Below are 12,936 nucleotides of genomic sequence, written 5' to 3'. Positions count from 1 at the left end.
GTCATGAAACAGGAAGCAGGAGCTCGGCACGACACACGCTCCGTTAAAACATGCAGTCCTTTGGGGTTATTTTAAATATCTTTTTAGAATAACATTTTTATTTTAAACTTCTTCTCATTTTTAAAGATTTTATTTTTAAGTAATCTCTACCCCCAACGTAGGGCTCGAAGTCACAACCCCAGGGATCAAGAATCGCACGCTCCACCAACGGAGCCAGCCAGGTGCCCCTGTAGAATAACATTTTAACTTCGTTTTACAGACTTACCGTTAGATTGTTGATGCCTTTGGAGAACACCCCTATCTGTCTCACTGTGCCTTCTGAATCCTCCATCTGTAAAGAACACACCCATCACGTGACCTACTCGGTTGCATCATTTCAAAGAAAGGACAGCAAAATGAGAAGTCAAAGAAGAAATAATGCAAGTGATATGAAACGGGCTGGGAGCAACAGAACACTTCTGGGGATACCTCCTTTCGTTACAGCAACCAGAGGCTAAGAATGAGCCAAAATGTCCCTTTCCTGGCACCTCTAGCCTAATGCTCTGATATTGACAATGACATCAAAGGATTGGTGACTAGGGGGCAATACTCAAATCCAGGACTTTGCATTGAAAAAGACTACATGAGCTGTGTATTTCCACTTGACTTAATACACAGATTTCCATAACCCAGAGACAGTATAACATCAGTGAGCAGCCCAGCCTGGCAGCTTGGAAGCCCAGGTCTTCAAGCTGCTCTTCTATCTCAGGTGAGTTACTCAGCCTCTCCGTGCCTCGGTTTCCTTCCCCCTACACTGAGGATGACAAGGCTCTGTCAGTGAAAGCTGACATACGTTAACTGCTGAGGATAGTGCCTGGGACATAGCAAGCAACTGGGAAGCTATTGACTATTATTTTCTTATTATAATTTCATATATTAGAGAAAAAACTGATTAGTAGACACAGTGCATCAAGTTTCCATTTAGTGTTTCATGGCTGGAGGAACTTGAAAGAAAACAGGCATGTCCTATTGCCTTTACCTGCTCCAACCGGTCCAAATCATCTTCGTCATACAGACGCATGTCCAATCCAGGTTTAAATCCCTTCTTAGAGGTACATCCTGATGGATGTCCCAGTTCCATAGGACAAATATATTCTTCCCCATCTTCCTGTCTCTTCCTTCTCAGATTCCCAAAATTGCCGAAGGTAAGTTTCCTTGGCTTTAAAAGAAAAGCAAACATCCAGGGATTTAATAAAACTCATATGGCAGAGAATTGAGAATATGCATGATTCAAATATTCACTCCATTTACAGAGAAAAGCAATTGGATGATTAAATTGTTGTGACAAAAATAAAAGCACCCTGTGTGTGTATGATTGATGTGCCCAAATATAATAAATGATCCAGATTATGAATCTCAGAAGATTAAGCTTGTTCTACTTATTCACCCCAATTAGCTGCGCAGTCACGGTGATACGCAAAAAAATGCCAAGAGCCTTAGTTTTTGATTAAACAGGACTTAATGCAATGCTATTTCTCAGGGATGAATCCAGTTTTGCAAGGTTTTCCCATCTCAGATCAGGAAAAGAGAATGGTCCTAACTGTGTTTTCTTTTCAGGGGAAGCTATGATTATCCTGTATGCCCGCTATGCTTCCATAACAGAACTGAGGTTGCTAAAGGAATCCTCGCTTGTTTGGAGAGAGAATTTCTAATGATACTTGGAAGAGAAACTCCATCTGAGTCACTGCATAGTCCCTGAGACTATCAGTTCAGCAGACGGTGATCAGGCTGATGGTGAGAATTTAAATAGAACAGAGTCTTTGAGCAGTTTCAAATCTGGCAGATCTCTTAAGAGAGAAAGGGAGCTAATGAGAAAGTGTCAGGCAGGTAGAGGAGGTAAAAGAGAGAGAGAGAAATATCTATATTTCTATATATAAAGAACTTAGTACAAATTTGCAGAAGAGCTGATAAACTCTATCTCCACATTAAGTTGGTTGAGATAACAGACTCATAAGAGTTCACAGAGAAATGATTAAAAAGAAGAAAATGTAATCTGAATTTGGTATGACCCATGAATCTGGGTATACCCGGAAACAGCCATTCTCTGTTGGTCTACCTTGAATCCTTTCTTAAGTATCTTTTTCTAACTTGCAAGATTGGTTCATTGCAAGCCAGACAAGTTGAATCTGTGTGAGAAATCTTCCTCTTCTGCTGGATTTATCCATAGAACAACTGCAATCAATGTTTGAGCCCAAGTCATGGACTCTGCATTGGCAATACACTGACTGCATCCCAACGTCATCCTCTTCATCACTGTTAACTCTAATAGAATAAACGTGAGCAAAGGTCCCCCCAGAAAGACACTTGCAAAAATGCATTTTCTTAATTACTCTTAAAGATGCACAGACCATTAACCCATCCACAAGACTCAGTAAACTCCAGAAAATGGGACAGTCAGGTCAAAACCAAGCCCCAGCTTTAGTTTTTGCTTTAACCAGTTATTAGAAGACAGAAGCCTGAACCAACCTTCACTTTGGCCGTGGCTGTCAGGAGTACATAATCTGGTAACTCCATGGCATCACGCTTTTGGTGCTGGGCCTCGGCCCCGATCAGAAGGTTGAAATGAGTAGCCAAATGTCTTCGCAAGAGGGTCTTCCTTGGTGGGATGTTCAACAGCTGAGCCATTGTTTCTACATTAAAACGAGGTTCTAGAACCTAGAAAAAAAAAAGTCATTTAAGGCACTGTGTATCATGCATGTCTGCCCTGCGCTTTGTAATTGGCAAAGTTCCTTCATTTAGTCATCACCAATGATCCCGCAACAGCCCAGAGAGACCGAGCATGGACTTTGATTTTCAAGCTATAGATCTTTATTTTGCCTAAGCCAGTGAGAAGTACAGCCGTTCCCAACATCCATGCATTCCAAAGTTAGGGCTTGTAGCTCCCCAAAGTGGAGCCTTTGGAAGGCGACTCCTTATATCACTGTGCAGAAATAGAATCTGGATGTGGCAGGTGTTTCACGCCTTTGGTGCTGCGCCTCACATGAGAACCAGTGGCCAGATGGTCACATAAGATAAGAGACAATGGATTGAAATCTGATCTAACCCTACATGATACAAATACATGATGGGGAAAAATACTCGGAAAGTAAAGACTCCCTAGAAATGGTTACAGGAGGGCTCACTTTGATGGTGCTAGGATTATGACAAGCAAACTGATAATGTCCTAACTCATTTGACTGATGGAAACAAAATGAGAAGTCAGTTTTTCAATTAAAAGAGAGTTTTACCATGAGCCCACCATGGACACCACTGCCTCTGAGATTGGGGGCATATTCTGCCAAGTCCACGGAGCACAGCCACTCCATCACCCGGTGATTGGTCCACTGCTGAACTTCGGACGGGGTGACGCTGTTCTGTGAGAACAAACAACCACCAGGAGCTTCAGTCATGAGAGACTGTGGGCTCTGAGAAACACACAGAGGGTTTTGGAGGGGAGGGGGCTAGGAGGTTGGGTGAGCCTGGTGGTGGGTATTAAGGAGGGCACGTATTGCATGGAACACTGGGTGTGGTGCATAAACAATGAAATCTGGAACATTTTCTTTTTTATGAAAAAAGTAAAACAAAATAAAAGGAGCGTTAGTCCATTGACTGTGGGATCCCAAACACTCAAACTGCACCTTCTACAAAGTCTGCCTTCTAGAGCACAATTCCCTCGACATCCCACTAAGTATTTACAGAAAAGGTGAAAAGGGGTCTGCTAATCTCAGGTTTGTTTTGAGGCATCCGTGCCAGTGTTCCAAGCTTTTTTCACAAACTCATGAAGCAGTGCTTTAGGAAAACAAGTCTCTAGAGTGATATTTAACTCTGTGGCTTAAGGAGGCAGGAAAATAAGAGACACTCGAGAAAAGGAGGGAGGGAAATTAAAACACAATCTTTGTGGTTACACAGGTAGAGCCATCACAATGGGGGGGATATAGGAAAATAAAGCCTGAGAAGGTAATGAGGCTGGACTTGAGGCTCTGAGGATGGCAGAAGCCTTCCCTGCCGCCCAAGAAGACTCGTGTGTCTGTTTTGCCCGCACAGCTGTCCCGTGCATGGAGAGCGCATGCAGCAGGAATCTGAACCTCAGGTGCTACCTTGTCAGACGGCCGCCTCCGCAGACAGTTCGGTTCAAAGTTATTGATCCTCAGGACCTGGATAGCCCTTTTGATACTGAGATGATGTAGCGCACTCACGACCTTCAAAGACAGTAAGTCATCCTGAAAAAAAAAAAAGAACAACAACAACAAAAAGAGGAGTTCACTGAGCTGGCCTAGAGCAGGAGGACCTTCTCAGGGAAACCCCTCTACCAACAGGCCTCGAGCGCTTGTATTTTCAAACGCTTTATTTGGTAACAGAACACTTTTTTTCCTGTTCCCAACAAAATCCTCTCCAGGACCCCAAATTAAAAACAACAACCAAAAAATTAGTGTTGTATCAACAGAAGCCAAGTTTCACCTGTTTCTCTTCCAGACACTTTGAAACAGGATCGTGAGACCCCACAGCTCTGTAGAGCACAGTTGGAAAGGAATTGGCTGGGTTACACTTTGATTTGGTGTGATAAAGCAAAGAGCTAAGAGCACATGATGTTCAGTGAGGACAGCAGAACTAGGTTTGCTGAACTAAGGCACATCACCATTTGGGAGAAAATCAGAAAAGTATCTCTGTTATAGTATTCCCCAAGCCTCAAGGAATCTCTAGTTCTTGATTATTATGCTCTATCCAGCAGAGTCTGTGAATAATTTTGGGAAAATTATGTTGATCGATGAGAAGGTTTTGGTGAGAGTTAAAGAGAAAAGAGACATGAAGAAGTTATTAGTAGCAACATGTATCACCATCAGTTCCTTCCAGGTGTAACTTTCCTGTCTGTGGTTATTGGGAACATTTCAAACATACCAAACACACCAAAACAAATTATTTCAGAAGGTGATGTGGAGGGCAGTGTCAAGATAAGCACCAGTCTATTTCCAAACACACCCAGAAAATAAAACAAGAAAAATATCCATTTTAGACACACCTTACTGATAAACACATTTGTTGTTGGTGGTGGGGGGGTGATAATCTATTATAGAAATAGTTTTTAAATAAAAATATTGGACAATCAGCTTAAATTCTTAAAGCTACTCAGCAAAATTATTTCCTGAATTTTTTTTGGATCAATTTCTTTAAGGCACTTCCTTATGGTAAGTTAGAAGGCATTCAACACATTTTAATCTAAGATTGAGACACCCATTCAAAACATTTCCACGTGGGTCAGTTTCAACTAATTCAAGTTTTTCAGATTTAAAAAAATCTAAATACGTGATTACAATGTAAATACAATGCAAATTATTTTAGCTTGAGAGATTTTTTTTAGAGGGCTGTTTTACATCAAAACAGATACTATTTTTAGATTTTTTAACAAATCTTTTGTTTTTTTTAAAGATTTTTATTTATTTATTTGACAGAGCAAGATCACAAGTAGGCAGAGAGGCAGGCAGAGAGAGAGAGGAGGAAGCAGGCTCCCTGCTAAGCAGAGCCCGACGCCGGACTCAATCCCAGGACCCTGAGATCATGACGTGAGCCGAAGGCAGGGGCTTAGCCCACTGAGCCACCCAGGTGCCGCCGCCTTCTTCTTCTTCTTTTTTTTTTTTTTTAAGATTTTATTTATTTATTTGACAGAGAGAGAGAGATCATAAGTGGGAGAGAGGCAGGCATAGAGAGAGAGGGAGAAGCAGGCTCCCTGCTAAACAGAGAGCCTGATGCAGGGCTCGATCCCAGGACCCTGAGATCATGACCTGAGCCGAAGGCAGGGGCTTAACCCACTGAGCCACCCAGGTGCCCAAATCTTTTAGGTAATTTTAATTTACCAAAGAGTTGCCAAAGAGAGATAATAGTTCCATATATCCTTCACTCAGCTTTCCCTAATGGTTAACACCTTCTATAACCATAATGTAGTCATCAAAACTGAGGAATTAACATAAACAAAAAAATGGTAATTAAAACTACAGACTTTACTCAGATTTCACCAGTTTTTCCACTAGGTCCTTTCTCTATTCCAGGATCCAGCCCAGGATACCATGTTCAAATAGGTATTTTTGTGACTCAGAACTTTTGAGGTCTAATTGTCTAAGATGATTTACTCTTTTATAGTCACAAAATTTATGTGCACTTTTCTTGTGGTTTTAAGCCTGAATCTACTCACGTTCGTGCAGAAGCATACCTACCTAGACAAGCAGGCAAGTATTTACTGAATTTGTTGCAGGCTGAGCTATTAAGAGGAGGAATCTGGAAACATCTTAGGTTCAAACACCCTGTGACTTCTGACTGCTTTCTGGCTGTGGAAACTTGGTTGAGCTACCCCATTTCTCAAGTTTCTCATTCCCTCACCTAAACACTGGGGGATAACAAGAATGTCACCTCAAGGCTTGCTGAAACTGGAGTATTCATAGGAGTACGGAGCTTGGAAGAGTGTCTGGCACACAGTATACATGCAATGTGCCACGCGCTCGTGTTATTACAAGCAGGTGCCCACCAAGGTACGGACTTTGGTTCAATGACAGAGAAGAAAATGAATCCCATGAAAGGAACCCCACAATTCTGACATTGAAAAATAAGCTGTTTGAAATTTTCAACAGCTTTTTTTTAAAAAAAAGATTTATTTGTTTGACAGACAGAGATCACAAGTAGGCAGGGAGGCAGGCAGAGAGAGAGAGGAGGAAGCAGGCTCCCTGCTGAGCAGAGAGCCCGATGCGGGGCTCCATCCCAGGACCCTGAGATCATGGTCTGAGCTGAAGGCGGAGGCTTAACGCACTGAGCCACCCAGATGCCCCAAATTTTCAACAAACTTAAAGAAGATACTTCTCGGGGTTGGTTCCAGAGCGTAGCTCACAAAAGGCCTTTTAAAGAAAAGAATCTAAAGCAGCAGTGCACTACCAGGACTGCGGAATCTAGAACAAGTTCTCCTGGAAACGGTCTCTTCCACTGTTGTAAAGTCCTTCTACCTCTTAGATGGAAGGATAAAAATACGGAACAGTAATGCAGGAATCAGAGAGTCCACCTCAGCCTACTTCTTGCCTCTGCGATTACTCCCCTCGTGGAACGGAGCTAAACGAGAGAAAGGAGGCAGGTTTTGGGTGACATTCTCCAAAGCAGAAGGGAGGAGAGGAGACGGGTCTCTAGATGTCAGGTCAACAGGGTGGTCTCTTCTGAGCAGTCACTGCATATAGGAATGTGTAACTCAGAAACCCCCAGGGCTTCGACACTCTACACTCTATTTTTTAAATATCGTTAGGAGAGGGGCGCCTTGGTGGCTCAGTCAGTTAAGTGGCTGCCTTCGGCTCAGGTCATGATCTCAGAGTCCCGGGACCAAACCTCACATCAGGCTCCCTTCTTAGTGAAAGTCTCCTCCTCTCTCTGACCCTCTCCGGGCTCGTGCTCTATCTCACTCTCTCTCTCAAATAAATGAATAAAATCTAAAATAAAATAAAACAAAGCATCTTCATAACATATAATTCGCATATAAAATTATGCGAAAATTTACCCCTTCAAAGCGTGCACTTCAGTGTCTACATTGTCGAATATACATAAAACCATCTTCCTGGAGAGCTGAGTTTAGATTAGCCTTCATACAGCTTAAATCCAAGTTTTAAATTTCCCAACGGTACTGCAATCACCAAATCCTCTGACTTCAACTTAACAGAAACTCTTCTGGCTCTTCTCAAGTTAAGGCAACACCCTGAAACTCTGGTGGAATCATTGTGAAAACAATGTATTTTGCTCACTATTTCTGTGTCTTTCCAGAGAAAAGCAATTTGACACTCCCCTTCCCCAACTCCCAGGAGCCAATCACTTACAATAGTCATGTAATGGAGCATTCGACCATCTACCCGTCCTTCGTCAAACTGGGTCTTGTACTGGGGGAGACCAATGTCATCCAACCACCCTACAGGAGAGAAATTGGTGTTGTTAGTAAGCCACGCAACACCTGTACTTGTGATTCAAAAGAAAAAGCAGCTTCATTCATTTATTCATTCATTCAGTCAGTCACTCATTTACTCATTCATGAATGAGTGAATTTAAAATCTCTTACTAGTAACCCAGTTGAAATCCAGCTTTCCATGGTTGGTTTCTTCTTCAGACCCCACGGCTTGCAGTGCCAGCTGGAGCTTCTTTCGATGAAGTGAATGCTTAATCCCAAGTTCCTGAAATAATAAGCAGAAACACTGGTTTGACCATTCTGTCACTATGGGCTAGATGCCACTGGCAAAAGATGCCAGCTCCCCCCAAACGAAGCCAGTGTTAAAGACCCGACAATCCTGTTCAGTCAGCATGCCAAGTCAAGTTGGTGAAATGTTGCTGAACAAAAGGCCCCTAGAAAGCCAAGACCACAGCAACTAGTTTAATGGGATGTTCCATTCCCTAGTAGGCCCCTTCCTCAGCCAGACTGGAATTCTATTCTTTCTGTACAAAAGGTTAAACAATTAGGAAATATGTTAAATAATTTGACGTAAGATGTAGGGCTCTTTCCTTTTCCTTTTTGCAAAGTAAAGTTGAATTGCATACATTACACTGAGAAGTTGGGCCAATGCTAAAGCCTCACAAAGATTCTGAGAAATATGAGCTTAAGGTTTATTATTATGTCTATACAATTATTTCTCATTAAAATAGCCAGTGGCTTACATGTTTCATAAGGAATCATTAAGATCAGGTCCTTCTTGTTAAATCCATGCGATTAAATTAAAAAAAAAAAAGTGTGAAGCAGAAAACACAGTTTTTCAAGAGTACTGACTGGCTCCCCCCATGACCCTTTCTGGAGTATAAAACAATTCTACAATCATATTCTCTTTCTCAGTAGCCATTGTCTAAACAAAACAGAGAAGCAGTCACCTTCTCCAGATCTTGCTGAGAAGCCTGCAGAAGTGTTTGGCCAGATGCAATCCAGTGCTTGCCTGAATTCACGTAGGACCCCAAGCCCTGCTCCACAAGCCAATCACAAACCTGCTCCTTGTTCCATTTGGCAAATGGCATATCCAAGTCGCTATAAGAAAACGAACAACTGTGTGAAGAACAATTCCAAGCCAGCCCTGTGGCTTCTCAAGGTTGACCAACTTATACTGAATTAATGTAGAAATTCCCTAGTAATGCCTTATTTGACCGTGAAAAGCTTACTTTTCAGTCCATGTTTAGGGGAGGTGGTACTGGCATTGAAAGTTACCTCAAAAGGACCACAGCTTCATTTCAAATGAAACCACAAAAGATTCAATATGATTGAGCAAGAAACATATTGTGTGGAAGAAAAACAAGTTGAACCAACAAGTCAAGTCACTGTACTAGTTTCAGTCAACGTGGTTTGAAGACTGAATTTCCAAACAGAAAACACTAGGTTAGATGGAGAGAAATCAAGTCTAACTTGAACTGTAGCAGAATTATGGTTTCTCTCCAAATGGTTATCAGTGAGAAGAGCGCAACATGCCATCACTGAGTACAGGGAAACATAATCACAGTAATTTCTGGGTCAAATTTTCTACTTTGACATGTAAATCGTGTTCCTCTTTGGGGGAAAAAATGTAGATAAACAAAAATTTTCTTTATTTTTTTTAAAACAGCACAAGGAGATCCTCTACTGTGTATAAAGAGAACACATGGCAAATGAGACCTTCATGTGTTTGGAGAAAGCCAGGGTTTCCTCCTTGATAAAACCTGTGCCCAGTCTTCTGCGAGGGTAGGAGAGACCATGTTCCAAAGACTAAGTGTAATGGTTTGTGCTAGATGTTTGCCAACCCCATCCTTCTCATGCTCAGTAGGTCAGTACAGTAATTTCAAAACAGCCCTCAATTGTGGTAAGGGTGTAGGAAAAGTTCCTAGAGTCTTAACAGAGAAAGCATTACATAGTCCTGATAAATTCAGGATTATTTAATCCTGATTAAATTCCGTTAGAATTTGTGTCTTAATGAATTTATGTAGGTGCGTTCACAGAATCCATTAGTCATTAACGTTCACTGAACAGTTACTATTTACCAGATACTCAACGCATATTAACTCCTTTAATCTTCATAATTAGACTAATTCATACCAGGGGACACGGAGGCGTAGAGTATGGATGTAGTTGCTCAAAGGTCACCCAGGTTACAGGAAGCAGCCAAGCCAGCAATCAGATCCAAGCAGTCTGTCTCTAGAACCTACTCTTAACCGCTATGTTAGCCCATCTCTCTAGAGCTATGCTTTAGAGTACTTGGGGTAACTATTTTCTCAGTCAGATTGAAGTCAAAGAATCATTCTTACACAGATGTTGCTGACACTTTAGCTTTGGTTCCTCCCCTGGCTCACGCAGCGCTCATCTTCTGCATGATTTTCACCAACCACTGCCAACCCGCACTGCGCTAAAGATGACGGACCCCTCTGCCAGGCCAAGGGGTAAGCAAGGGATTCTACTGCTCAGCCCAGGGACAATACTAACATTGCAAGTGCTCATAGCCTGGACATGTGGGTAGAGATGTCAAAGTCCATTCGTTCAGTTTTTCTCACCTGTTAGATTGTCCCAAATCTCGAGACCAACCCAGTCGTGGCCCTGCAGTTGCCCTTGTCCCTCCTCTTTTAAATTCAGGCTCAGACAGGTCATCTGGGTTGAATGTAGTTGACTGACTTCTCCTAAGTCTGAATAGAAGAAAACAACATCACATTGCCTTGTAGAGACCTGAGGAGACCTTAGGACTTTAAAGTTAATGAGAACATTGCTTATGTATGGTCAGAAAAGACGTCTGGATTTACACTTTAACTGAGACCCAGTGAGTCAGTGCATCCCAGATCACAATCTTCCTTCCATCAAAGGAACAGCCAAGCCTTACAACTGCATACTTGTTTCTAGGCAATCTTCCATTTATTCCTACATTTGAGCAACACACAACACAAAGCCCCCTCCGGTTGTCTGCTGTGTTACTTACTTTCCAAAGAGTTTCATGATACCTCTGGATTTCTTTTTGGAATCCGGCGATGGTGGAGATATCTGCGAATTTTTCGGCTGGGAAGATCTACCAGCCAGATCTAGGTGCTCAGCTGTCTCCTTCTCTGTTTCAGCTATTCCAAGAACAGAATACATACTTGGTGAGTTTTAAAGTACGGAATGAACATGACTAGATGCTACCCTTCTTAACTTTAGCAACTGTTCACAAATTCTTCTTCTGTTGGTCTGTAAAGAGCACCCTACAAATATTACAGATGGAACACAAATTTATGTTCTGCTTTACCGTCTGCTGTGTATCAGTGAATGATGTGTATAATATCGCATATGATATTGTGCCTAAATTCATTAACTCACAAATTACCACCTCTTTGAAGTTCAAAGGTGGGATAGGATTGCCACATTCTTTAAGTGATCTGAGATCACTTAAATTAATCTCGATTTTTCTGCAGCACTTGGTACTGCTGACATTCTTCCCACATTCTTCAAAATCATCATCTCCTTCATCTTGTTAGGACAATCTCCCAGATCTGTCATCTGATCGTTTCTTCTCTGCTATAGGACCTGTTTTCTCCTCTTCTTCCACTCCGAGATTCTGTTCTAGGCTCCTGCCAGCAGGATCTCTGAACAAGTTCACCCACTCCGTGCCTGGCACAAAATGATGGCTTCCCTCATTCATAAGCAGCCAGTATCACAATCTCTGGTCCTAATCTCTCTCCCCAGACTCAGGATCTGAACGTTTATGGATATTCCCAATGTGCTGTGCCAGGAACATCTTAGACTCAACAAATCCATCCAATTCTCAGAAGAATTCTCTTAGATTTTCTTATTCAATATTCCCTTGATACTAATTAATATTCTTCCTGTTACTCCCCATTCACACTCTTTGGCATTTTCTTTTCACTCCCTCCTCTCCTTTGGCATTTACATCAGATCCTAGTCACCAAGCCCTGGCAGTCTTTTTTCAAGAGAGTTATTCCTATTTATAACTTGCTATGTCCTACTGAGAAAAGACTGTACTGGATATGCACACATTTTTCTTTTGATATAAAATCAGTGTCTGTTGATTCTGCCTTGAAAGAGTAACATCCAAATTTGCTATGCCCAGTTCTCCCAGCATTCTCTATTTCTTAATTCTTTTACCTGCCCCTTAAGACATGATCCCCCACTAACAAACACAAGCAGTACTGTTTCCTCAGTGTGAGACGACACTTTTACGGGAAAGAAAAAGTTGTACAAAAATCACAGAAATGGTGTTTCAGCAAGATACAAAAGTTGCAGAGGTTGACTTTTCTACGAAGCACAGCTGTGATTATAGGTTATAATAAGCAGCACTGGGCTCTTAGCATTATCAATGTATTTCTTCTAAGAAAGATGCAAAAAACATTTGAAAATGTTGTCTGGATTTTATTTATCCCATGTGTATTCTAGAAATGTAAGACTGCAAAGGGAGAAAAGTAACCTGTGCTGACCCACATGAGTTGGTGTATGGGTATCTCAGGGAAAATCCAAAGGAACCTTTCCATCCAAACCCCAAAGCCATCACGGGTACGGGTATACCAGAAAATGTTGCCTAACTCACCCTCATTCTAAAAGCATCCTGTTTTCATTTTTTTGTTTTGAGGATGTTTTTCCTCCCTCCCAAGCCCCACACTTTTAAAAAGGAAAACGGAGTTTCCCCTCTCCTAAAATCACTCTGGGGGAGGGCTCCTTAAATATCCCAGAAATCTTCCTCCAGTGTCACTAAATGCCACTTCCATCTTCAAAGCAATAAATGTCAGAAGAACATTCCCTTAAGAAAAGTCAGTCTAAAGCAATCATTTGCAATGTCTTCTACAGACTTCTCGATTTGGCTGAAAACATTGCTCTCTGGGGATAATGGAGACATGGAGAAGGAACTGTCAGGACCTGGGAGTTAGTGTGAGACAGGATGCACTGGAAGGGTGAGAAAGCTGGAAGGTACGAGGCAGGAGAGTCCT

The 12,936-nt window shown here is 41.9% G+C and overlaps 1 protein-coding gene and 1 long non-coding RNA gene across 17 annotated transcripts in view; one reads left to right on the top strand and one right to left on the bottom strand.

The window, feature by feature from the left end:
• Window positions 1-12,936, bottom strand: part of LOC101689214 (liprin-beta-1) — a 181,803-nt gene that overhangs the window by 1,875 nt on the left and 166,992 nt on the right. For all 16 annotated transcript variants that reach the window (XM_045073047.1, XM_045073049.1, XM_045073046.1 and 13 more), the window contains 10 exons: window positions 10,941-11,073; window positions 10,525-10,653; window positions 8,887-9,037; window positions 8,090-8,201; window positions 7,854-7,942; window positions 4,116-4,238; window positions 3,267-3,392; window positions 2,506-2,694; window positions 1,019-1,198; window positions 266-331 (listed from right to left, as the gene is read on the bottom strand). In XM_045073047.1, coding sequence (XP_044928982.1) covers window positions 266-331; window positions 1,019-1,198; window positions 2,506-2,694; window positions 3,267-3,392; window positions 4,116-4,238; window positions 7,854-7,942; window positions 8,090-8,201; window positions 8,887-9,037; window positions 10,525-10,653; window positions 10,941-11,073 — 1,298 coding nt within the window. The remainder of the gene's footprint in view (window positions 1-265; window positions 332-1,018; window positions 1,199-2,505; window positions 2,695-3,266; window positions 3,393-4,115; window positions 4,239-7,853; window positions 7,943-8,089; window positions 8,202-8,886; window positions 9,038-10,524; window positions 10,654-10,940; window positions 11,074-12,936) is intronic.
• On the top strand, window positions 328-2,275 carry LOC123389962. Its single transcript, XR_006604636.1, has 2 exons — window positions 328-748; window positions 1,597-2,275. It is a non-coding gene; the product is annotated as an uncharacterized LOC123389962 (long non-coding RNA).

This window comes from Mustela putorius, unplaced genomic scaffold (genome assembly GCF_011764305.1).
Source record: "Mustela putorius furo isolate JIRA1106 unplaced genomic scaffold, ASM1176430v1.1 tig00537227_pilon_pilon_pilon, whole genome shotgun sequence".
NCBI lineage: Eukaryota > Metazoa > Chordata > Mammalia > Carnivora > Mustelidae > Mustela > Mustela putorius.
The sequence above is the reverse complement of the archived record's forward strand: the minus strand, read 5'-3'. Positions and strand labels throughout refer to the sequence as shown.